The 25,280-nt window shown below is 40.2% G+C and overlaps 1 protein-coding gene across 1 annotated transcript; it reads right to left on the bottom strand.

Annotated features, from left to right (window-relative positions):
* Positions 1–9: 9 nt before the first annotated feature.
* Positions 10–24,036, bottom strand: wdfy2 (WD repeat and FYVE domain containing 2). Its single transcript, XM_086265871.1, has 12 exons — positions 23,750–24,036; positions 22,078–22,145; positions 16,317–16,390; positions 15,117–15,171; positions 13,831–13,981; positions 11,747–11,859; positions 10,576–10,702; positions 9,964–10,069; positions 7,115–7,216; positions 4,308–4,438; positions 4,097–4,205; positions 10–2,756 (listed from the first exon to the last, which is right to left on the bottom strand). Exons 1-12 carry the CDS (start codon positions 23,884–23,886, stop codon positions 2,727–2,729), a joined length of 1,203 nt encoding a protein of 400 aa, XP_086121997.1. The 5' UTR covers positions 23,887–24,036; the 3' UTR covers positions 10–2,726.
* Between the last annotated feature and the right edge of the window lie 1,244 nt (positions 24,037–25,280).

The following is a 25,280-nucleotide window of genomic DNA, read 5'->3' on the forward strand; positions in this document are numbered from 1 at the left end:
GGACTCAAATACAGTTGAGCAGGTGAATACCTCCTCTTTTAATATGTAATTTATACACATAATTACATTGAAGGACACAACAACAATTGTTTTCTTTCCTGGGACAGAAACACAGACCACTGGCCAAAGACGGATTTATTGCATCCATTCATTTTGAATGCAGAAATCCTATATTAGTATCTAGAAAGATGTGCATCTCCTGTGCAGTCTGGGTTTTCACATCATTGTGAAAACCCAGACTGCACCAATTATCACTTCCACGTGCACTTCACATGATGCCAGCAAAGAAAAAAGCTGCTTTGTTGCAGTTCTTTGGATTTTTTTGTACTCCTGTTCCACGCAGGCACCACATTACATTAGATTCAATGCAGAGTGACAATAAATGAGCTTGCCGTGCATTCGAAATGACACAATTACTATAACGGAGCTGAAACACTGGTAAGGACCTTTAAAGTCTTAGTACCCAAAGTTTCACATTCACAAGTAAACAGCTGCTATACTTTTATTCGTGGCTGTAAAGTGACGTACAGTTTTCCATCGTTCTATAGTTGTAGAAAATCTCATCTTTGGGCTTGAACTGTACGAACACTAAGAATAGTTATCGGCTGAGCAGATCATTAAAGCACAAGTGTAATGATAACTAAAGACATACTTAGTCTTCACAGCATGAACTTGAGATATTTTTGCTTGTTGATTCCAGTGCATCGACAGTAAAGTCATTCAGTATCGAGACGTTTAAAAACAGTAACAGTGGGGACAAATCAATGCCGTGTTCGTTAGCTTACTTTCTATTCTGTGCATGCTGCCACTGACGAGCTTGATGATATGTGCTTTTGAATGTCAAAAACGTTTAAACCACACTTACAATAATAAATAATCTCAGAAAACAGTTCCACAGCTGTAAAGGACAGGAAGTACAAAATGTCAGCTGGCTTCATGCTAGATTACACAATCTGAAAGGTGCGCTCTGCACATCAGTGGGTTTAGATAAACACTGTGTGTGCTTACACTACAACAACAAGAGTCTGCAGTATCATCAGTATCCTTGAAAACGTCCCAACCTTGTAAACTTTGGATTTCTTGCTCATACTGTCAATTTGTTCCAAATTTGCTTGTTCTGACATGATACAGAAGCGTGGTGAGGTTGCAAACCAAAGAGCATCCATTTGCCTGGAGTTTTTTTTACCAGACCAGTATGAAAACGCCACGAGGTCTGCATGATATCCAGTCTTTTAACACTCAGTGGACTGGGTGCATCTACATCTGAGGCCTCCATGTATTTGCACACCAGCATTACAGTGCGTACAGAAGACATAAAGCTCCTAATGTAGGTAATGTAGTTTATGCAGGTTTTTTAAGTTGTTTCCATCCACAAGCGTTTCAGCATAAATCTGAACTAAAGCTGCGTTTTATGCTACTTCTTCCCTCTAGTGCTTGATATCAGGTGTTGCAGACTAAGAAAAAGTCTCCCTCGGATGATACTGTCAGGTCAGACCAGACGAAAAACAAAAAAAACAAAACATGATTTGTATAATAAGCGCACACAGTGTGAGTGATGTGAAGCACCTGAGAAACAGCACACTTGCAGGCATTAATGACATGCTCACGAGCAGCATTTACAGGCAAGAACTAGAACATCTTCTACACAAGTGACACCTGTTTTATTTATTTTTACTGCTCGAGGCTGTTTTTATTTTAGGTTCTATTTTTGACATTTACACCTGTAAAACACCCAAATGTTCAGTGCTTACTATGAACATATTGTATTTTCTGCTCTTAGGACACATGTGAGTGCCACGCTGCATTGATGATTATACTAAAACAATAAAATAAATGAAATAGTTGGGAAAACCTAAAAAAAAGATAAAAGAAAGTAAGTTTGTGAGAGAATTGGGCAGTTTGGAGGCTCACGCTTTGCTGCTATTTCAACTACAAACATTTTTTGTAATATCAGCCTGTATATACAGACAACAAAGCCTAGGGTCTGAGGGTTATGTCAGTATGTTATGCCAAAAAGATGACATTTGGTGTTAAACAGGTCAGTGTGACAGTTTAGGTTGTCACTATAACAGGTGGCAGGTACCTAATGTTAAATGGAATATAATAAAAGGAGCGTCACTTTTAAATTCTCTGTCTGCAGAAGGTAAAAAACAACACGTGCAGGTCTGAACAGCTGCTGGTGCAAATGAAAATCATAAGCTCCTGTTTTGTTAAGGATCTGCAGCCAGTTCAGTAGGAATGCACGTTTGATTTTGCCAGTCTGTTTAACAAGGTGCTTCACATCTACAGAAAGTAAAGTCTGGGTTTGACAAGTTCCCGCAGTGCAAGCAGGTTTCATAAGACTGTTTCATGAATTTCCAGTTTGAAACTGGAAAGGAATGCATGGAAATTAAGTACATGAGGTGTGTCGATAACTTACAAAGGGAAATGCCTCAACCTTTCGCACACTGTACAGACACACATACACAGAGAGACCCACAGTCCACCAGCAACTCTCTGTAACCTTGTGTCAAACAAAGCCTGTATGGTTCTCAGGCTTCACTGGCCTGCAGTGCCCTCGCTGTAAATGTTCAACAGCCACCGCTACACGTTAAAAAACTGCTAAATATTATCCAGATGACATCGATCCTGCTGGAGCTCTCACCCTGTTTCTCTTCCCAGTGGTACTGGCACCTCGACAGTTTGTCAAACAGAGATTTCTGCTGACTGCTTGTTATCCACAGATCTCAGGACACCACAGGAGTCATGTCCCATAGCTGCAGACAAAACACAAGTAACCGTCAGTCCATTTAAGCAGAAACAGTTAAAGCTGTGTTTCTGTGACCCCCTCATAGCTCAGACATGTGCAACACCATCATCATCCGTTTGTTGGATTTGAATCAGATACTCTATGTAATTTGTCGACTTTAACTAATGCAATTTTTAAAAGACAGTAATTTAAGCGCGTTTTTGACTAAATTAAGACGTGAATTTTTTAAAAATAGGAGAACAATATTTGACCCAGTAGCTAGAACTGGTAATCAGCAGAGAGGCAGTTATACAGTCAACAGGGTGGGTCAAAGAAGAAATACTGTGACGTACATTATCACTTTGTTTTAGAATATGATTACTGACACACTGGGGCCCAATATAAATGTTTTTATGAAGGAACATGCGGGCTCTAAATCGACTCCTCCACATATTTGACTTTCCAGAGTGGCTACTTAATGGCTCTCTATGGTGGAGCTCAACAAATAAATGACAAAAGGGCAGAAAGCAAATTAGTTAACTGAACTGACATGTTATTAAAACCGAGACCAGAACGGAGAAAACCTGATTTTAGCTATTTTAGATTATATTCGTGCAATGTTTCGAGTACTGCAGAATAACTCAGTTGTGATTACAGTTACTCTGCTAGTCATATATATAAAATAGACAATTTAATTCTTTTAATTAAATCTTTTTCAAGTACATTGAAAAAGCCTGCACTGTGTATTATTTTACTAAAGGGAAAATTACATTAGTGCATAGTGCAAAGAACTACCTGTTCACATACCAGCCAAACACAGTGTGAAAACTCAGTAGTCACCACTTTAGTAGCTCCCTGTAAGAGGCGTCTGACTCTTAAGTAGCAAATATTCTCCAGCTCACTCTTCACCAGCCAGTCTCCAACTTTGTCTGTGAGAGCTGCCCGAGAGGCCCAAAACAAATGTGTTCCCTCTGAGTGACTTCGGATTCTCCAAGCATTTAATCTAAATACGCAACACATCCTGATGTAAGGTTTATTAATGGGTGTTAGACTGACAGTCACAGTGTAGCACACAGTTTCCAGCTACCTGCAGTGTTTTATAGGCTTTCACATGCTCTGGATTTCCTTAAAATAAATAAATACTTGAAAAAAGACTTGACTACCACCTCGGACACTGGGGCAGTCCCCCCTAAAAGAGCAGTTATTTTAAGAGCAGGGATTGTAGCATAAACAAGCACGTCTAAACGGGCTGAAAACATAACCCTCATGTCTGAATGATCCGAACCCCTAGCTAAGGGTTACTGTCTGTGCCGCACGCCTTATCCAAGACTCTCAAACACAACAGACACTCCTTGTACTTTTCCAGACCTTGACAATCTTGTCAGTGCCAGAGGTGAGCAGATTTCCAGTGGTGGGCTCGTAGTGCATGTAAACAATGCTGTGCTTGCTGTCGTGGAAGGTGGCTGTGGGTGCTCGACTGCAAGACACAAAGGCAGCGCCAGCGGTTATAGTGTGCGAATCACTGGGAAAGCTACAAAGGCTCAGTATATGACAACAACAGAAGCTGATTGTTACTCACTCCTCGTCACTGATGGACTCGTGGCAGCTGTCACACACGCGCACCTCGAACTCGAATCCCATGAGGGGGATGGTGGAGCGTTTGGACGAACATTTGCCGCACACTGCCTGGCCGCACTTCCTGCAGTGGTGCTGAGCACACAGGAGGATATGAACACATCAGCTTTCATTTAACATCTTATTTCTCATCAAAGAAATGGAGGTGGTGTTTTGCTTTTTGTTTTGTTTTGTCTTACAATGAAATGTTTAGCAAATGTATACGCCAAGTCAAGGCCAAGTTTTGAACTTTGTGTTTCGAAAGCTACAAGAAGATACTGGTTGTGATGCATTTTGATAATTGCTATCCAGCAGACAATCTCTCTCTCTCTAGGAGACTGTGTGAGGTCTGCAGACAGCTGCAGCACACACACTTCATCACAGCTGTAAGTCTGAATGAGACTTTGAGGAACGTTAACATAGAGCTGGGCGATAGAACGATAACGATATGTATCGCGATATAACTTTTTCTCGATAGAAAAATTAACCTATCGCGATAGACCTCGCCGCTCTTGTCCTCTTAAAAAAACAAAACAAAAACAAAAAAACAGCCAATCCAAATTAAGCCGAACCAATCACAGCCGCAGCGTCACGTCACGTGACTTGTTACGTACAGCACAAGTGCCAAGCCGCACATGTGTATTTGTTTGGGAAGCAGCCAGCGGGTAATGGAGGAAATGAGTGTGCCGACTAGAAAAATCAACCGAGCGTGACCGAAGAGAAAACAGATGATGGTTCCAACGCCGGAGAGATTGTCGAACAGAAGAGCCATAGAAGTTCCGTAGTGTGAAGGTATTTCGGCTATTTCAAGTCTAACAAAAAACAGAGTGGTAGTAGTAAATTTTGTAGTAAATTGTGCCGAAAGCAAGTCTGGAAATACAATAAACTGGTGCGTGCGCTACGTCCACAGGTACCCGGGTATTTTTGAAAATGCAGATTTTTCTATGCGTTTGCACCTTTCGTCCACACGCGTTTTTGGTCACTGAAAACGAAGATTTTTAAAAACTCCGGCCAGGGTGGATATTTTTGAAAACTCCGTTTTTGCATTTACATGTGGACTAGAAAAACTGAGAAAACGCAGTGTCAAAGGTGTGCGCATTTTTTGACGTCACACTGTGCGCCACGTTATTGTTTCGGTGAAATGAATTTCTACAATACTGTTAATTCTACTCTCTGCAGTGTTTAAATGCTTACATATACACACAGTTACTGTCCCTCCACACATACGACTCGGTTCTGCTTCTATGCCCCAGCTTTGTTTACTTTTTCCCACCAAGGCTTCTAGACTTCTGATTGGCCAACATTTCTGCACGGTTAGGAATCTAGCGCCACCTGCTGCTTTGGCATGTTCATAGCAGCGTTTTCCTTCATTTCTGCCTTTATGTGTGGATGGGATTATTTTTTAAAACGAAAACGGAAAATCTCAGTTTTCAAAAATACCCGTGTACGTGTGGACGTAGCCTCAGTCTCTGACTGGAAGCGCTAATTCGTCATTCGGCTTTTGTCAGACTAAAGTAACTGTTAAAACTGTTTGAAAAGCTAAGCTATACAACAAGGAGAGATTGAGAATTTCCTTTTAGTTCTCAGTTTATTTGATATTGACAAAAGTTAGTCAGTTTTGTCTGTTCTTCTGTAAAACAAACTAAGATTTATTTTTAGAATTAATATTTTGTTTCTAAGTGGAATTGACAATTTAGTCGTCTGTTTCGTTTGTTCTGTTTTGAAACTTAAACGCTTTAGCGGCTGCCTTTTGTGTAGTTTGCAATATTTGCCTTTATTTATCTGAAAAAGTCTCATGTTCCTTAAGTACATCTACCCTGTTGAACTTATTATGGGAAATAAATATTTAAATAAAAACAAGCTGCTGATTATTTCACATTTTACTTGTGAGCAACGGCACATTTAAATCTTACAAATATAGTTATTTGGCTTATATCGTGATAGATATCGTTATCGCCTGAAATGAAAAAAACATATCGTGATATGAAAAAATCTTATATCGCCCAGCTCTACGTTAACATAACACTGACCCGTGTCCAAATAACAGAATCAAACTAGCAATGTTAACCATCCAACGTCTGAAACCGGCTTAAATCAGACCACTTCAATTCATTTCCAAGAGTCCACACGCGTTGAAACTTCAGGTAAAATGTTCTCGACTTCTCTTTTTATTATAACATCTGTATCTGCATTCAGCATTAAAAATGCGAGACCACCAACCTGATAGATTTTCTTGTTTTGACACTGAAGTTTTATTTCATCAGCTGCATACAGCTTGAAGCACTCTATACACATTCCTCAGTGATGCTGAAACATTTCTGTGTACAGTCAAAAATCTTTGTGTTTTTCCCCCCTCCAGTGCAGTGAAATAGAAACACCAACATTACAGCGCTTTGTGTTTGGTTCTCGCTACACAATGTTTCAACAGACTGCTGTGCAGTCAAAAAAACGCCTATTACTTTATCTTTGAACTGTGATTCGCACACACACTTGGAATGAGTAACCACAACATAAAGCAGTTTCTGAAATTGAGGCAATAAAACAGCCACAGGATGTTTGCTTGCCATTAGCGTGGCAGAAGTGAAGAGTTATAGAGACTTGTTTGTTAGAAAGCTGTTTGGAATACGTTTTGAGTGCGGCTGAGCTGCACATCACTGAATCTGCTGCAGCAGAGAAGCTGAGTTATGATATATTTGATATATAATAACTTGTATTTTTAAAGAAGAGTGGAAATAAAACAAGGTGCTCGGCTAACGGGCGTGCGCTCAGTACCTGCCGTAGGCCGATCTTCTTACTGTCCCACATCTGTTTGAAGTTCCAGAAGAAAGGCTGCTCACACTTCTGACAGGAGTCGCTGTCCAGCCATTCTGGGGTCTGTGGAAACGCACATTTCAAAACTCATTTGACTTCCAACATAAACACTGGAGAAATATTTAAACCTGCCAAATGAATTATTTTTTCTTATATTGCTGACCCAAGAGAGACTGAAGCTTTTTCTACAAATTGAGGGTCAGAAGATGGTTTAGCCCAGTTTAAATGTCGTGTTTATTCAATAGATCTCAGTTACTTCTGTTCCTACGTAAATAAAAGTGTTAAAGGATAAATTATAGTCAGGGAGGGAGGGAGCTGTTTATGTGTTTTGCTGTGCAGCAGAAATAAATCCAAATTCACTCTGACAACATGACATCAGGAATCAGGATACTGTTATTTTTCCAGAACAAAAACACTTCCCATGAACCTTAGTCTGTGTAAAACACATACCGTAAATCCAGGACTACAGAGCGCACCTGATTAAAAGCCGCATGCTCTAATTGTAGAAAGAAAATTAATTTTGTACTTGTACAGGCCACACCGGATTTTAAGCCGTATGCGTTTCCCCTGTAATATGAGATATTTACACAGAAATACTAAGGTAAGGTAACATAAACATGGTAACATAAACGTTATGGTAACATACAAAAATACATACTGCAAATGCCTTTTTTCCTCGAACAGCGCCTGTAACACGGCTACCTCTAAGTATATGTACTGATCGGTAACACACAAATTACGTTGCTTGTGGGTTTTTTACGGAACAGTGCATAAACAATATTACAACGTCTCTTAACAACCGATAAAAATATATACAGTATATATACACTACTTATCACTTTGATTGGTCTACTGTTACCAGGCAAAATGTTTTTGGCTGCATGAAAAAAAATATGCATTAGCCGCACGTCAGTATAAGCCACAGTGTTCACAGCGTGGGAAAAAGTAGCGGCTTATGATCCCGGGAACAACATCGGAGATCTCTGTCCAGAAGAGCGCAGTCCTGGGAACAGCTAAGATACTGCGCAGGACCCTCAAGCTCCCAGGCCTCTGGTAGAGGACCCGAGCTTGACGGATAAACCGCCCGCAGGGGCATGCTGGGTGTTTTTTTATTTATATATATATATATATATATATATATATATATATATATATATATATATATATATATAAATAATAGGCTGGCCAAAGGAGGCGATAGAAGCCACTGACATAAAGACAAGAAAGCTCCTTACCATGCATGGAGGGTTTCACCCCAAGTCCAGCACCCTGAGGCTGTACGCTAAGCAGAAGGAAGGGGGCCGGGGACTGGTGAGTGTCAGCACCACAGTCCAGGATGAGACAAGGAACATCCAAGAATACATTGGCAAGATGGCCCCAACTGACCGAGTGCTCAGTGAATACCTCAGGCAGCAGAAACCCAAGAAAGAGGAGGGAGACGAGGAACCATCATGGAAGGACAGGCCCCTGCACGGTATGTACCACCGGCAGATAGAGGAGGTGGCTGATATCCAGAAATCCTACCAGTGGCTGGACAAAGCTGGACTGAAAGACAGCACAGAGGCACTAATCATGGCAGCACAAGAACAAGCTCTGAGCACAAGATCCATAGAGGCTGGGGTCTATCACACCAGGCAAGACCCCAGGTGCAGGCTGTGTAAAGATGCCCCAGAGACAATCCAGCACATAACAGCAGGGTGCAAGATGCTAGCAGGCAAGGCATACATGGAACGCCATAACCAAGTGGCCGGCATAGTGTACAGGAACATCTGTGCCGAGTATAACCTGGAAGTCCCGAGGTCAAAATGGGAGATGCCCCCAAGGGTGGTGGAGAATGACCGAGCTAAGATCCTGTGGGACTTCCAGATACAGACGGACAAAATGGTGGTGGCTAACCAACCGGACATAGTGGTGGTAGACAAACAGAAGAAGACGGCCGTAGTGATCGATGTAGCAGTTCCGAATGACAGCAATATCAGGAAGAAGGAACACGAGAAGCTGGAGAAATACCAAGGGCTCAGAGAAGAGCTCGAGAGGATGTGGAGGGTGAAGGTAACGGTGGTCCCCGTGGTAATCGGAGCACTAGGTGCGGTGACTCCCAAGCTAGGCGAGTGGCTCAAGCAGATCCCGGGAATAACATAAACACAGCCCCCCCATGCATATACAAAGTTATCACAGTGTGTCAATAACTGGAGTGAGAAGTATTATCAAGAAATGTAAGGAGAGCCACACAGTCAGAACAAGCCTGGCAGAGGTAGGAAGTCAGAGATTTTAAAGACTCTCCAAAGAAAACTAAAGACCCCAGCACAACCGTCAAGACTCCGGTGAACGACTTAGTCAAGCTGTTATTTTAAAGATGAAAATTTGGAGCAAATTACAGAGACTGTGGCACAACAGAACAGCGAGGCAGAGTGAAAGTGGCTCTGATTGAATATAGAAGCAATTAAAGCCTGGAGACTAGCAGAGCAAAGAGGGAGACGCCGAATCTAGACTGTGTGAGCATCTGAACGACAGAAAATCAAAGAAAACTCTGCTAATCAGGTGACCTTTAATGGACCTCTAAAGAGAACTTTTTGCCCCCAAAGGATCTGAGAGAACAAACATCAGCAGTTTATCCTGTGAGCCGATCTGCATCACAGAATGTGCTTCCCTGTAAAACATGCAGGGAAGCACTAAGGGAAAAAAGCATGCTATTACACAGCACACATGACATTTCCTTATTTTGCTCACAAGCTGTTGCAGTTCACACATCAAACACAAGCTTGTGTTTGTGCGCTGACGTCACGCTGCTTCAGTCTGCTCTCTCTCACCTCTTGCCGTGTTACATCCATGTTCCAGATGACGATGCTTCCATCTGAGCTGCAGGAGATGAGCTGCCGGGTGTGTGAGGCGTAACACAGGCCCTGAACTTTGTCACTGTGGGGAGAGCACAGCAGTGAAGTGGGTGTCCCGGTATGCTGACATAACCAGAAGTGCTTTGCATTAAAATTCAAGAAACAACAAGTTAAAATACAAGGTAGCAGCTACACTGAGTGGGTCCTCCAAGCTTTCAGTGGTTGAAAAGCTTGTTTCAATGTCAAAGCACATTTTTATAAAATGCTCTAAGAAGAAAAACATTTATTTAGCAGCTTTTAGCTTTTGAGAGTCAATAAAAGTCTTTGCTCAAAAAAAGTGTGAGATTCCAGAGTCTGTTTATCGTCCTCTTATGAAGTCAGAACACTGTTTTTCTTTTACTGAAGTCTGCTCTCCTGCAGCCTTTATGGTAACTTCATAACATTACATTTCAACTAGTCGTTCAAGCTTGAAGTGAGTGCGATGAAATGAATGAAACTGAGTAAACGTGACAAAAAACACAATTACAATTCCATCAATACAAAACTGCTGAGCATATGTATAACTTATTGGCTAATGGAGAGCCTTACTTGTGTCCTTGCAGTTCGATAGCGGTGCCTTTGCGTCCGCCGATGTCCCACATGATGATTGAGTGGTCCGAGCTTCCGGAGAACAACACCCTTGTGACCGGGTCCCAACACAGCGCCGTCACATTACCTGACATAATTACAACGGAGACAAAAGTGCCTCCGTCAGCTACGCCACATTATCGTGCAGGGTTCACTGAAATTTAATAAGAACCAATTAATTAAAACCAACTTTCACTGGCTTGAAGTCACTGTTGTTGGACCTCTCTCATCTTTAAACTCATTTGGATGTCTCTTTATTGTTAAATGGTAAAAACACATTTTTCTTTTGCCTTCTCTGTTGAAGCAGACTGCATCATGACAAGTTCCAAAGATTTTCTCGAACATTTAAAACCACCGGGGACGCACAACTCTGTAAAAATCAATGCTGAGCTGCGTCAACAAATCTGCAACCTGCTGGAGGACAACAGGCGAAGACAAACGAGGATACTGTGTGAACTTACTGCAGCTGCTGTGTGAACACACATTTATGAGAATGCTCCCCCAAATACAACTGAATTCTAAAATAAAGATTTAATTATCATACAAAGAAAAGCTGCGACTCAACTGCTACATAATTGTTTTAAAGTGGGTTTTGTTTAAAGTTTACAGATCAGAAAGTAATCACCAAATATTGAAAATATCTGCTGCTGTGATCCACTGTAGAGGCTCCTCTCTCTCTCAGATCAGTGAAGAAATAAGAAAAGCACACAAGCAAAAGATGCTGGCTTTCTCTCATAAACTAATATTCAGAGTCGGGAGCGTACTGAAAGCAGAAAATCATCCGAAACATAGCTGGGAGACAATTTGTACAGACAAAATTGGAATGAATATTTAACAATGTTGTGGCGCAGGCAGAGCCGGCAAGAGTTCAGAGCTTCATTACTATGCTAGGACTGCCGCCAAAAATTATTTTCATTCTTGATCAATCAGTTGAACATTTTATCAATAAATTTTTGAATTATTTATTTAATTCTGGTAAATGTTAACAAAAATCCCCCTAAGCTCCATGTCATCTGTTAAAAATCACTCAAAAAGCCAAACTAACAGTGACACTATCAGAGGCCTGATCAGCTGACCGATTAATTAATCATTTGTGCTTCAATTAGGACACTAGGTGCTTGTGTGTGGGTACCAGTGTGTCCTTTGAAGGTGGTGACCAGGCTGCAGAGGTCCTGCTCCAGCTTCAGGATTGTCACCTGACCAGACTGATCCCCTACGAAGGCGTGTCTGGTCTCCACGTCGAACCTGGGTCAAAATTAAGGTCATGCTTTCCTGCTAAATATGCACTCATTCAGATCCTGTCACACAGACCGAACAGATTCACAACAGAGCTGTAAATTTCACTGCTCACCAAAATCCAGAGCCAACTCTGTGTAAACTACTACATGAAAGCTTTGAATGAATTCGTGCAGAGGCAGCACCACAGCGACTGTCAGCGGAGGACTCTCAGCTGTTTCACCGGCTTCCTTCAAAGCCCTGTCTGACCCGATTAAGTCACGACTGAACCAAATCATTACGTCGGGATACAAAGACGACGAGGAAACCCAACAGCAGAAACAATAACCTAAAGATCCAATCCACTTCCACTGATTTGTCCTTTTCTTTCTGGAAATCTGAGATTTCACGCTGTGCATAACTCCCAGTAAGCACAGAAAAGATGATTTTAAAGTGAAAGGATATTACAACAGATCTACACCGCTGGTTCGTCTGTCCTTCTCAACACCACAGAAAACCAGTGAAATCTTTATTAAACATTAAAAGGGCTGTAGCAGTTTTTAAAACACCCCTGACTGTCTGCTTAACCATTTTCAGCCTTAATGTTGCTACAGCCAGTTAGCCACATTGAGCTGCGGTGGTTAATGCCTGTTTAAAGTATGCTAAGCTGGTGAGAAATGAAACAGTTACGCGCTGTTAAAAAGTGAACAGGAAACACGTCAAAATAATCTGATTCTAGGAAACTTAAGTGATCAAGTCATATTCTTATTCATTACCCTAAAAGGAAAAACTACAGTACAAACTGTGCATCTAAAGAATCACTGCACACTTAACTATATTTTCAAAGTTTGTTGAGTAAAGTAGATCCTCTACATGAAACATTATAATTTCTTTTGCTGCTCTTAGGTCTGTTTTCAGCGTAGCACCGTTTCTGTTCAATGATGGCTTTTGTACTTTAATAATAAAAAGAAAACAACTGTCAGTTCCAGCTCAGTCTTCACCAGTTAAATTGAGTTTAGCATAAAAAAATCTGTTCCTCAGCAAGTCTTAAAATTAGGCAAACACAAGCTCAGATGAACAATACATGTCATATTACATCGTCATTATTTATTTAATATCTACTAAGAACAACATGTAGAAGCAGTGTATGAAAAACTGATTCAGTAGCTTGTAGAAACACATTTAGCAGCACTAACTGTTTGACTTTGTCAGTCTCTCTCGTGTGGTTGTGGAGACGTATTGGCCCACTTTTCTTCACACCTCCTTTTTTAGGCTACGCTGAAAATAAAACTGGGAGCAAGATAAGATGCCTCTTTTTATCTTACTTTATATTTATCAGAACTACAGCAAAACACGCATAACTAATGGTAAACAGCATGAGGGCACTTTTTATTTGTTGTTTCCAAATAAAAAGCTTTCAGCCACAGTATCAAAAGGCTTGCTTTAGTTCAAATGAGCGCAGATTTGGTTAAAAGGCTTCATGCACTATGACGGCCATTTGAACAACAATTTTTTGAACAATTTTTCAAAAAAAACCCAGCAAAACTTTTAAATTTAACTTTTCATTTTCCACACTGTTCCTTTTTCATTATGTCTAAAATCCCTGAACAAATAAACGCCGCTGCTCTGAATCTCCTCTTGCCATGTTATGTAGACAGGTTAGCATGATGCTAAGAGGATACCAGCAGTGTGATGACCTAATAGCAGGCTCATTGGTATGGATCAGTGCCGCTGCTGAGCACTCACACAGCCTTTCATGTGGCCATTACAGAAACCTACTCAGACCGTTTCCTTGACAACAGCATGACTGATGCCTATTGTTAGCCCTTCACATTAGTAGAAACTAACTGGAGGCTAATTTCAATTGCCCGGTCTTATGTTGCACTGACCTAAAAATAGACGGTGTCATCAAAATAAAAAGACAAAGGCTAAAGAATCAAAGTTGGCTCGTCACTTCCCACTCGATCCACTCTAAAGACAAAGCTGGGTGTAGAAGGATACTGTAGTCCTGAGACCCAGGCTGCGGTGCGATATGTCCCCAGCAGCTGGCCGCTCTCTGAGCAGTGCCAGGTGAAGTTTTTATCCTGCCCCGTGCTCAGCAGCCACTCCATCTCCAGCACAAACAGCACCACTGTCACCCTGCCCTGATGAGCTACACACATAAAAAAAACAAATTAATTAAAATGAGTAGCCTACAAGAAATCATGGTCATCATGAAAGAAGACGATCAAGCACTACTGCCTTCTTCAAAGAAAGCAGCCAAATGAAGAAGAAGTTTGTGCTCGACACTGATGAAGACGTATTTTTATACATTTGTACTGTTGCACAATACACTTAGCCTTATGTGACACAAAGATACATCTTCACATATGATCAGAGAAACATATCATAAAGGTCAACTATAAATATTTCTCTATATCCATAAAATAAATAAATAAATCTTCTAAGGGTTGTTTTGGACACCCACACAATAAAAAAACATGCAGTATAGTGGAATCTGTGGAGGATACATAAAGAGATTTATCACTGGTGCTCTGATCCACACTTAGTGAGTTATGCTCCACAGAGGGGCATGAATTATGAACACAGCCAGAGAGCAAATACTCCTCAGGCTACAAAGCCTAAAGTACAAGGATGTGAGTGGACTTTATTAACTTTGAACTGCCCAGAATTGGCAAAAGTAACAATAAATAACAAGTAACAACAAACGATAGCAGAAACAAAGCTTAAAAATTTCACTTTGAAAGTGTTAGACTTATATTTTTAAGGCATTCTAACAGACTGTAATAATAATAATAACTTTTTTTTATTTTATTTTCTTTTTTTAAATGGGGCAAATCATAATTTATTTATAGAGAAAGAAAAGCCCCTTGTCACTCTTTTCTGGGGCAGTGGGGAAGGTTTAGTCGGGGTATTAGTCTGGGCACAAGGCATTAAAAATTTTGCCTTCTGAATGCAAGTTTCAGCTAAACCCCATTCGCATCAAAATAAAAGACGCGCACCAGATAAGAAGTTGCAACGCGCGTTTGGGTAAATAAGATTTTCTGGAGGAAGACAGACATCTGTTTAGAACTCTTAAAGATGTCAAAAGAAGCAAGCTCCTTTAAGCAATTTCTTTGGTGTTCCTCCACCTCCAAAGAAGCGCGTATTCTCAGAAAAGTGGTTGCAGGAGGTGAGCTGGCTGCAAACAAATGATGAACGCACAGAGATGTGGTGCAGAATGCGCACCTGCGGACCACTTATGTGCACCCCTGAATATAACAGCGTTCTTGCTCTTTCTGTCTCACCCTGGTAGGTGCGTGCTGGGGTCATCTTGTTGTAGTCTTCTGACAGAACAAACTCCTGAAAGAGAGGAAGTGGAGATAATTGGTCACTGACTAAAGTTTCCAGCAACTTTGTAAACATAGAAAAAAAACTATGTTGCTGTGTTTAAATTACATTTGGCTCAGTTCTCTGCACATCAGAGGATTCATGCAAAATGTGCACTGCATAGCATGTATAGGTGAGAAATAAGTACTACTTCCTCAAAAACATAAAGACAAATGACTCATAGATCAATAAATACAAGAAAGGTTCTTGTTCTGAAGTTTCAGCTGAGGTCAACACCCTTAATAAAACACTTATGGGAACTTATGGTAAGTTATGAGGTTGTTCTGAGATGAATCTCCAAGAAAAGTTCACATCACGTGCTGGCTTTATTTTAGGACAGCAACAAAACAAGAAGTGGACAGCAAATAATGCTACATCTAAAAATAGAGTGACCTGCACTGCGTCAGGTCAGAAATGAAACTGCTGTGTTGCTAGAGATTGTGTTTATAAAAAAATAATGGTTACTTTTTTTGGGGTTGGAGCTTTAACTGTACGGAGTAGACCAAAAGGAAAGTCTGGCAAAGAGGTGTTGCCCTCTGGAAACAAAGAATCGTATTAATAAATTGCATTATGAGCTGCGTGACGCACTATAGGAAGGATTATTAAGTGACCAAGATCACAAGGATTCTTCCTCTGATGAGCATGAATAAAATAAGTAGATCTGAAGGAACTCGTTCAATTAGACACCATTGTATGGTACTGTGTGAGAAAAGCAAATAAAAATGAGAAGTGAGATTTATTCTCTGGAGAGCTTTGCCACAGTTTGTCACAAACGAAAGCTATTCACTGCCACTGTAAGAAAGATCAGAGGGGACAAAATTGCTATAATGATGATGATTTACTGGAAGAGATGAATTCACATTTAAAAAGAAAAAAAATCTCGGCTGAGTGGCTAGATAGTGTGCTTCAGGTGACATGAAATGACTTCAAAACACAAAGCAGATCAGGTTTGTGAACTAGGGCACTGACATTTCCACTAAAACAAAAGAAATACAACTACTCCATTCATTTGATTATAACATCACCGGCAAAAAAAGGAAATAGTTTGTCACAGAGGAAGGAGTGAAAAAACCAGAGGTCTGCATTTAAAAGGGAAGCAGGATGTTGGCTGGACTTACACAGATACTCCCAGTGTCCATCCCCACAGATAGTCTCCTGGTCTCAGGGTTAAAGGACATACAGGAGCTTGATGCTGGAGACACAAAGACACACAACAACAAAGGTTACAATTATTACTGACCTAACAGACTTTTGTGAGGCAATCTGTAAGATATCAGTAAAATCATAAGGATACTCGTGCCTTCTTTCTTAACATTGATGACATTTGTTTGACATTATAGCAAGTGTCAAGGTTAAACCACAAGCTTTTTTTAGCCTATCAACTGCATCTCACAGTCCTTTCTCAGCTGACTGGGTCATGTGACAGCAAACGAGATGCAACTTAAAGGTACAGAAAACTGATGACTTTCTTCGGCACTGTTAGCCAACAAACCCTCAAATACACTGGAAAAATCCTGACAATTGTTACAGCAGCTATCGATACATGTGAGAGAAACTTGTGCCATCTAACACTGAGATTACAGACTGTCATCGCCTCTATTCCCTCGCGTCAGAGTCCTCCTGCGTGTAGTGTGTAGGTGAACCTCAGCGGCTGCCACCTCATTTTAAAAATCCAAACCATTCCAGTCTATAAAGCTGAGCTGGCAAACTTCACTGAACAGAAGTCTCTCTGTAGGGAATCTAACCTAACACAAATAATGTGCCATGGTTTTTCTTATTTTTTATTTTAATACAGCATGAGGTTCATAAGGTCTGATTTCGGCCTAATCAATTGTTAATATGCATCTCCCGTCTGATCCAATCTACACCAGGAAACATTGTTAAATCATGTCCTCAAGCTATTAAGCTAGACTCTGGTGCTGTACTGAATCATTTTCATTGTGTTCAAAGGCTTTCAAACTACCATAGGCTTCTCTCTGAAATGAACAACACTTCGACATTAAGAGCTGAACAATGGTTGCTGCACAAAATACAAATCACCAGTTTCAGAGGTTTTCATCTCCCATGTTCTTTTCTCGTCTCATCGTCAGCATTACAATTAAAATGAAATAAACAATTGTATTCTCATTTATATGGCTTTCAAAAACAGCAATTTTTACATTTAAATATGTCAGAGCAGAATAAAATGCAAGATGCCAGCTGCATCAGATTAAAAAGAAAAAAGAAAAACTGAATCTTTGTATTGTCAAGAACGACAATACTACTGTCAAGACATCAAGCCACAGTTTATTATAAAAAGCAGAACATTGCGAGTTTGAGTCTTGCACAAGTGAAACAATGTTTATTTTATGTTCTGTCTATCCACCCATCCATATTCTTAACTGCTTGTCTAACCCAGGGTTTGGAAAGGGCTGGAGCCTTTGCTGCAGGAGGGTACACTCTGAACAAGTTAGCAGTTTTATTTGCTTAATTTCTGAGAAATTACAATTTTAAATCTAAATATTCAAAACCCCCAGTGTGTTATTTAACCCAGGGGAAATGAATCCAGAATTTATGTATTGTAGATACTTTATAATGACTGTCTAACTACTTTGGAAAACTGTTTGTTGCAATTTCCTGGAAGAGCTGGTTGAAAGTTTTAAAAGCCAAAAAAAGAAGAAAGAAAGAAAGAAAGTGCAACCAAAGTCCCTGCAAAACTACCCAATTTAGGTTTCCAGAAAGCACTGGAAATATCAAAATGTTGGAAAGCAACATAGGGATGCATAGATGCAATCAGTTTATTCTACCTTTCTGCACTTTAGCCAATAGTCGCTTTCCTTTGCAGTGATTACTGAGCAGTTTGAAAAAACTCATGTCAGGGTTGGTAACCACAAATATTTAACTAGTGCAGCCTCTGGCACTGCTATTGTTAGTGACACATCTTGCTGATCACAGCATGAGAGTTCCTTCAGTTGCACAACTAAAGAAAAAAAAGGGACCAACCGTCACAGTCATGCACAGAACAGAAACCGAATATTGGCAATCAATAAGCAATACTGTTTGTAATAAAAATGAAAAGAATGCTGTTATTGTATGCTTTATAAAATCAATCTATCATAAGGTAATAAGTGATTTTTGAAATTAGGCAGAAGCCACTAACCACAGACTGTATATAAAAGATGGTCATAGCCATTGCACCATCACCCATTGATTTGTGTACCCTGAATTTTGAAGCCTAAACATTAGTGGTTTGGCTACTGCCATGTTGTATTTTGCCATAAATGATTAAGTTTGGACAGAAGGTTAAACTACTAAATTATCAGCTAAAGCTAGTATGGTGAGCGTGCTGTGTTCATAAACCGCATTCAACAACAACAGATAGTATAAAACAAGGATGTAGCATTCGAGTCAGAAAGATTAAGCCAATAAAGAAGCACCTAAAAACCTGCACTCTGTCTGGAGGCCACCAGATGGAGATAGTTGTGGTTGCAAAAAGACTTCAGTCCTGTAGAAGTTTATGGGAAAACTGCTTTCTGACTTGATCTCTGTAAACACTTTCATTATGAGTTTATGGGCACAGTCACTCATTTTGGGTCATACAAAATAAAAACTGTTTTGTAAAATACACCATAAGTCATATCCATGTGTTATATACAGTCTACGGGCGCAACACATAGGAACAGAAACCCTGTTAATTCGTGCCAAGTAAGAGATGAATAAAATCACCAAAACTGGTAATAGCAAAACCTCTTGTAACATTTTTTGTCATGATGTTATTTATCAATAATTCTGCTAAAAATGCTCCAAATGCACCACAGACGTGCACTTCAGTGAGGCTGAGCTTACAGCTGGAGGCTACAGCTGCCAATGTTGGCAGACCCATTAATCAAAGCAGCCACTCACTAACTGTAAGCCACAACAAAAGGGGGGAGTTAGAAGAAGAAGAAGAAGACTCAACACCTACACAACTACAAACCCATTTCCAATAATGCTGAGATGCTGTTTAAAGTGTAAATAAAAAATAATACAACGAGCTGCAAATCTCATAAACACATGTTTTATTCACAATAGAACATTACTAAACATCAAATGTTTAAATCGATACATTTTTATAATTTCATGAAACGTATTAGCTCATTTTGAATTGACGGCAGCAAAAAGTCAGAACAGGGGAAACAAAAGGCCGGAAGTGTAAAAGGGAACGTTTTGGTGGAGGAATATTTTGCAACTAATTAGGTAAAGTGGCAACAGGTCACTGAGAAAAAAAAGAGTTTCTCTGAAGTAAAGATAAGCAGAGGTTCACCAGTCTTTAAAAAATTGCAAATTTGCACATTTTGAACCAATTTCAGAATGTTTGTCAATAGTACATAAAACCATGAAACGATTTAGTGAATGTGGAGAAATCTAGCAAGGAACATGGCCCAGAATCAATACTGGATGCCTCTGATCTTCAGGCCTCAGGCGGCACTGCATTAAATACAGACATAATTCTGTCATGGAAATCACTGCATGAGGTCAGGAACACTTCCACAAATCACTCTTGAGAACACAGCTCACCGAACCATCCACTAACACAGGTTAAAGCTCAATCATGCAAAGACGAAACACTGCAGTCTTCTCTGGGCCAAAATACATTTAAAATGGATAAAGTGAGGCAAAGTGAAAAACTGTTTTGTGATCAGATGAGTTGAAAATTTGAAATTCTTTTTGGAAAACACTGACACCATAGCCTCATAAGTATATTAGCGCCTAATATACTGAAAACTATATACAGCAATTGAAAACTATATAAAACCTGTATATACAGGTTTTAGAGCAACATATGCTTCCATCAAGATGGCATCTTTTTCAGGGAAGGGCTTGCATATTTTAGCAAGACAATCCTACCCAGCATACTGCAACTATTACAACAGCATGGCTTCATAGTACAAGAGTGTGGGTACTGAACTGGCCAACCTGCCATTTCACCAAATGAAAACCTTTAGGGCAGACTGGAAAAACCCAAAGACTTCTTAACAGCTAGACTCCTGTAAAAGACAAGAATTTGCCAAGATTCCTCTGCCCACGATCCAGCAGTTACTCTCCACGGCAGACTGTTGTTTAAAGAAGAAGGGATGCTACACAGTGGTCCTGTCTCAACTTTTCTGAGACGTGCTGCTGCCATCAAATTCAAAATAACAGAGGATTTTTCTCAGCTTAAACATTTGGTATGTTTTCCATGTTTTATTATTATATGAAATATGACATTTGAAAATCAGTGCGTTGTGTTTTTGTTAATATTTTTTACAGTGTCCCAACATTTTTGGAAAAGGACTAGTAGGGCTGGGCCATATCATACTGTTCACGGTAATACCGGTATAATGACGGGCAACGATAAGAAAATGAAATATCACGATAGAATATGGGTAAAACACACATGCGCAGTGCCTTTGTTTACATATGCACATGGCGAAAAAAAGCGTGCCGAAGACTGAGAATAAGAAGGGCGAAAGCAGATCGTTAAATGAAACAGATGAACCAGAACTGGTTTGCAAAAATGCTGCAACTTCAGTGGTGTGGGACTGGTTTGGCTTTCATCCGTCAGATACACAACAAAGCACATTTTTGGTAGAGCATGCTAGCGGGCCGTCGTTATTACCGTGTTTTTTGGAAAACACGGCACACTTAAAATCAATCCTTTGATTTTTCTGAAAATCGACAGTGCCCCTTATAATCCCGTGTGCCTTATGTATGAATTCTGGTTGTGTTTACTGACCTCGAAACGATTTTATGTGCACGGCGCTCGAAAATCTGTCAAATGTTTCAGTACGACTTCGCTAAGCTACGAAGCCGCACCGCTTGATGGATTGACGGATAAAAAAAACAGCTGCTTGTTTAAGTGAAAATACATTGATGTTTTTTTTGCACTAATAAAGTTGTGGAGTTGTAAAGTATTTTGTCTAGTGTCAATTATATCGTTATCGCAAATTTTCAAATGTATATCGTGATAAATATTTTTGGTCATATCGCCCTGCTCTAAGGACTAGTGTTATGAAAAGATAAGTTAGATAAAGAGATTTTTTTTAAAAAACAACAACAACAACAACAACAATCTGTTGTACCATCCTGTCAGAATATTAATTTCACTGCTGGTATTGAACATTTTTACATGGAAGTCTAATGGGATTGATTCTGTTTTGGACAGCGCCTCAAGTGGCCACTATTGGAACTGTCTCTCTCTTCTTCTTTTTTTAGCACTTCCATGTTGGCTTCACTTTTCAGCGTCAGAGCTTGCCACTTCCTGCTGCCTTTACCTTTGAAACACAGCTCCATCCACTCATCGAGGCCGCTCCAGTCAGCACATGTGGTCATCTGTGCATTAAGTGTTGATAGGCTGTTACTCGTGAAGCATAACAAATATAATAGTGCCTGACACCTCAGGGTGACGACAGCTGCCAGAGAGAGGTAGCTTTTTACGGTAACGCATTTTACAGCTAATCTGTTTTATCGAGACTCGGTGGAAACAAGAATGATACCGATAATCTGAAAAATGTTGAGCATCAAGTCTGGTTGATCCCAAGAGCAGAGTGACCTCCACATTTTCATCGGTCTCTGAAAGGAGGGGTGTGTGATTCATTGTGTCCATCATGTTGAGTCAGTACACTCACAGGCGAAGCATGTACAGAAACGGGAGTGAACACTGCCTTTCACAGAAGAATGTGTCAGCTGAATAACTGCTGACAAAAGTGCCATTCTTGTGCTATTTATGATTTCTTTAATTATACTAAACAAGCCAGTCAACCAGCTAATTCATAAATAAATATTGCCTTTTTTAAGCATACAGCATACTGACAATTTACTGTTAAATACTGTTATTCAAAAAAAATGTGCCAGTAGACAAAAAAAGGAAGGAATACCTACATGGCATTGTGTGGTAGATGCTGGGCCAGTACTGACCACTGTCTCTCTTCAACCATACCCGAATAGTCCTGTGGGATGAAACCAACAGAGATTAGTCCTCAATGCATTTGAAGTGAGTTACATTCTTGGTGTCAACTTTGTTACACTGCAGGTAATCAACTCAATTGCCAGAATTTCTGAGAAAACAGAAATATGTGTGACGTATTCGTAGGTTTCACTACCACTGATAAGGAAATCAGCCTGTTCTCCAGCACTCCGGGGGGGCCACAAGCAGATCCAACTGCCACTTCCACCAGAGGAAGTACTGACATTTCCCCCAAAAGGATACATGCATTCATTATCCCCAAAATATCATGACCACCCATCCTTAAAATGCTGCTTAAACCTCACCAGATCCGTTAACTCCGGTAAGTTGCACCTGCTGCATATCAGACTTCATCCTGTCACTGGTTTGTGGTTTGACTCTTGTCAGCCCAGTGTTAGTAGGCCTCTCACAAGGAAGAGGTGCTAACTTAGTTATCTGACCACAAAAATCTGGATCTTATCAGACTTGCTCAGGTCTTTACACCTGACAGTCTGCACAGCCCAGATATGAGACAAACAATGGTTCTAATGTTTTGTCTCTGCTGTGAATGCAGGTAAAAACTTTCCCCTGTGACACTGAACAACAGCCCGAGTTCCGAGATGACTGACAATCAACTCACTGACCTACTTTGAATTTTTACTACACCACTCAACACTTCAATTTACAGCAATTATTCTTCACTGTTCTCTTTAGGGGTGACATATACTTCTGGGTGAAATGTAATGGGAATAAAATCATCTGTGCTTTAAACTCAATCACAGAATCCACTGAAAGGCTCATTTCCCACGCAAATCCACATGGCCACTGGCACAAAGACTTAAGACACTTCTATTTCACCACCTCCTTTTCCATTTCGGTGGGTACTTAAACGCGGTTTGTTCTAGCAAATTCCATATATCTTATTTTAAGCATTTCCCCTGCTTAAACACCCCAGTAAATAGCCATCTAGGACTACAATAGGTAAGTCGCCATGGATCAGGGATATGCATCATATAGCTTAGGTGGCATATAGGACTAAATTTGCAATTGGTGCAATAAGTTACAAGGACATTTCAGAACATGCCGCCTCAGCATATACAGGCTCACCGTCACCCTCACATAGATCTAAGTGGGATAGACGCAAACTCTTGGTACCCCAAAACAGCTCCAGGCATGTGCAACAGAGAATAAGGGGACAGACTACAGCAGCTTTAATGCCTCAAAGCTGAGACATTCTGGTATATATAGCAACTCCTGGTGCCATAATATGCGAGAAACACTCTAATAACACCAGTGTTTACGCCGAGTCTTTTTTTAGTTATGTCTAGCTAACGTTAGCACAACTAAACTACGTGTTACTGGCTTGGAGCTAACACAAAAAGAGTATAATTTACAGCCGTTAACTAGCATGTAATGGTGTGACTGTGTCAGCTGACACTTTTGTAAAAATGTTATTGAACCCTTGGACTGTTTCAACATGTTTGGAAACGTTACATGACACGGGGGTGGGGGTCCACTCAATAGGAGCAGATTAAGGGGCATTATTGTGTCGAATATTATTTCTGGAGGTTAATTTGTGCTTTAGCCAGCCTGCAGAGCGCAGCTTACCTGTCTTCAGACACGCTGATAACGCCGTCTTCTTTGGGAATTATCACCGCTGTGCTCACCACCTCCTGGAAAGCATCGATTTTGCTCAGGAGGCAAGGCTTCCGAGCCTGAGGTTGAGGCTGAATTTCAGCCGCCATGAGCTGGTGGTGCACAAACCTCCGACTACGGTCCTGGCTCCGAGAAACATAACACACGGCGGTCCGACAGCAGAACCTCGGCTGCTAGCTAGCTGTCAGGCAGGCAGCTCTCTGTTGTGACGGCGGTCAGAGGCGGTGCCAGTCAGCTGACAACAGATACGCCACCTACACTCGCACACATACAGCACTTCCTTTGAACAAAATAAAAGTCCTTAGTTGAGTTCCGCTTTTGGATTTTCACAACAAAATATGATAGATATTAGATAGATATGCTTTAATTAAAATATAAAACGATACGATAACAATATCTCAAGTCTTGTAAGCAAAAATAATAAAGTAATATCAACAAAACGTTTTCTAATGAGGCCCTCTGCAAAGTGTGGCTACACTACGTCTGCCATACAAGAAAGAGTTAATCATTTTGAAGCAAAAAAAAAGCAAAGAAATCAGTTTTAATTGGCCGTAATGAAATATAGAGCAAATACTGTTATGTTAAAAAGTGCAAATTATGACATGTCAATTTCCCTTTACCAAAGGTTTATAAAATGTGACAGATGTCTTTATTAAAGGGGTGCCACAGTGAGGTCGACAAAAGACATTATCCCGACTTTTAGACACCTCTATTGGCTCAGGGTGAGCTATACTTTATTATTAGTTGCATTAATTTCCATAATGCGACTTTCTTCAAACTAGTTTTGTATTTTTTATACGCCATAGATATGGTACTATATGTATAATGTTATTGATTACTATAAATAGCCAGTTTGGACATGAGTAGAGATAATCTTGATGACTGAACTGGACTTTAGAAATAAAACCAGATTAATAGTTGGGTCACTGATAACTTCAGAGAAGAAAAACTCTACCAACATTACTTTTTTCACGAACCACTTACTTTCCAGGAAAGAGCTGCTGGACTGCCTAGATCAAAAATGCAATTATAGGTCGTTTATTAGAACCTCATTATATACTCATAACACTAAATCTACAACTTTCTAAAATCTATTGAGTGGAAGGCTATACCACATTTCCAGTTGCATTTAATAATAATGTCAATGATAATAATAATAATAATCGTATATCTAACTATCTAAGGTGATGCGTTTGGATTTTAACATGCAGCACTAATACTAATAGAGCAACAACTTCCTGTATGAAGCAGCTCAGACATGGACCGGAAATTTGTGTTTGGCTTGTCCAAGTAACTTCACATATGTTCTTGACTCACCATAAATTGTGATCAAGATTCCTTCATAGTAAAAATGCAGCATTTCCGGTTCTGACTTTCGTAGTACAAACTATGGAGGGGGGGGGTGAGAGACTTTCATAAGTGGAGAATTACCACTACCCTAATAATCAATATCCATTATGTTTGGAAATGACGCTTTGTGCTA

This window comes from Aulonocara sp. 'chitande type north' Nkhata Bay, linkage group LG16, assembly GCF_057382095.1.
Source record: "Aulonocara sp. 'chitande type north' Nkhata Bay isolate Kocher_YH1m ecotype deep benthic linkage group LG16, A_spYH_male_GT1.1, whole genome shotgun sequence".
NCBI lineage: Eukaryota > Metazoa > Chordata > Actinopteri > Cichliformes > Cichlidae > Aulonocara > Aulonocara sp. 'chitande type north' Nkhata Bay.

What these genes read in the sequence shown, in the direction of transcription:
- wdfy2 (XM_086265871.1), bottom strand. Translation starts at nt 23,886, where the DNA reads ATGGCGGCTGAAATTCAGCCTCAACCTCAGGCTCGGAAGCCTTGCCTC. An exon ending in ATCAGCGTGTCTGAAGACAG is followed by an intron (nt 22,146 to 23,749) that starts GTAAGCTGCGCT and finishes TTCATCCCACAG; the next exon opens with GACTATTCGGGTATGGTTGA. An exon ending in CATCTACCACACAATGCCAT is followed by an intron (nt 16,391 to 22,077) that starts GTAGGTATTCCT and finishes TTGTGTCTCCAG; the next exon opens with CATCAAGCTCCTGTATGTCC.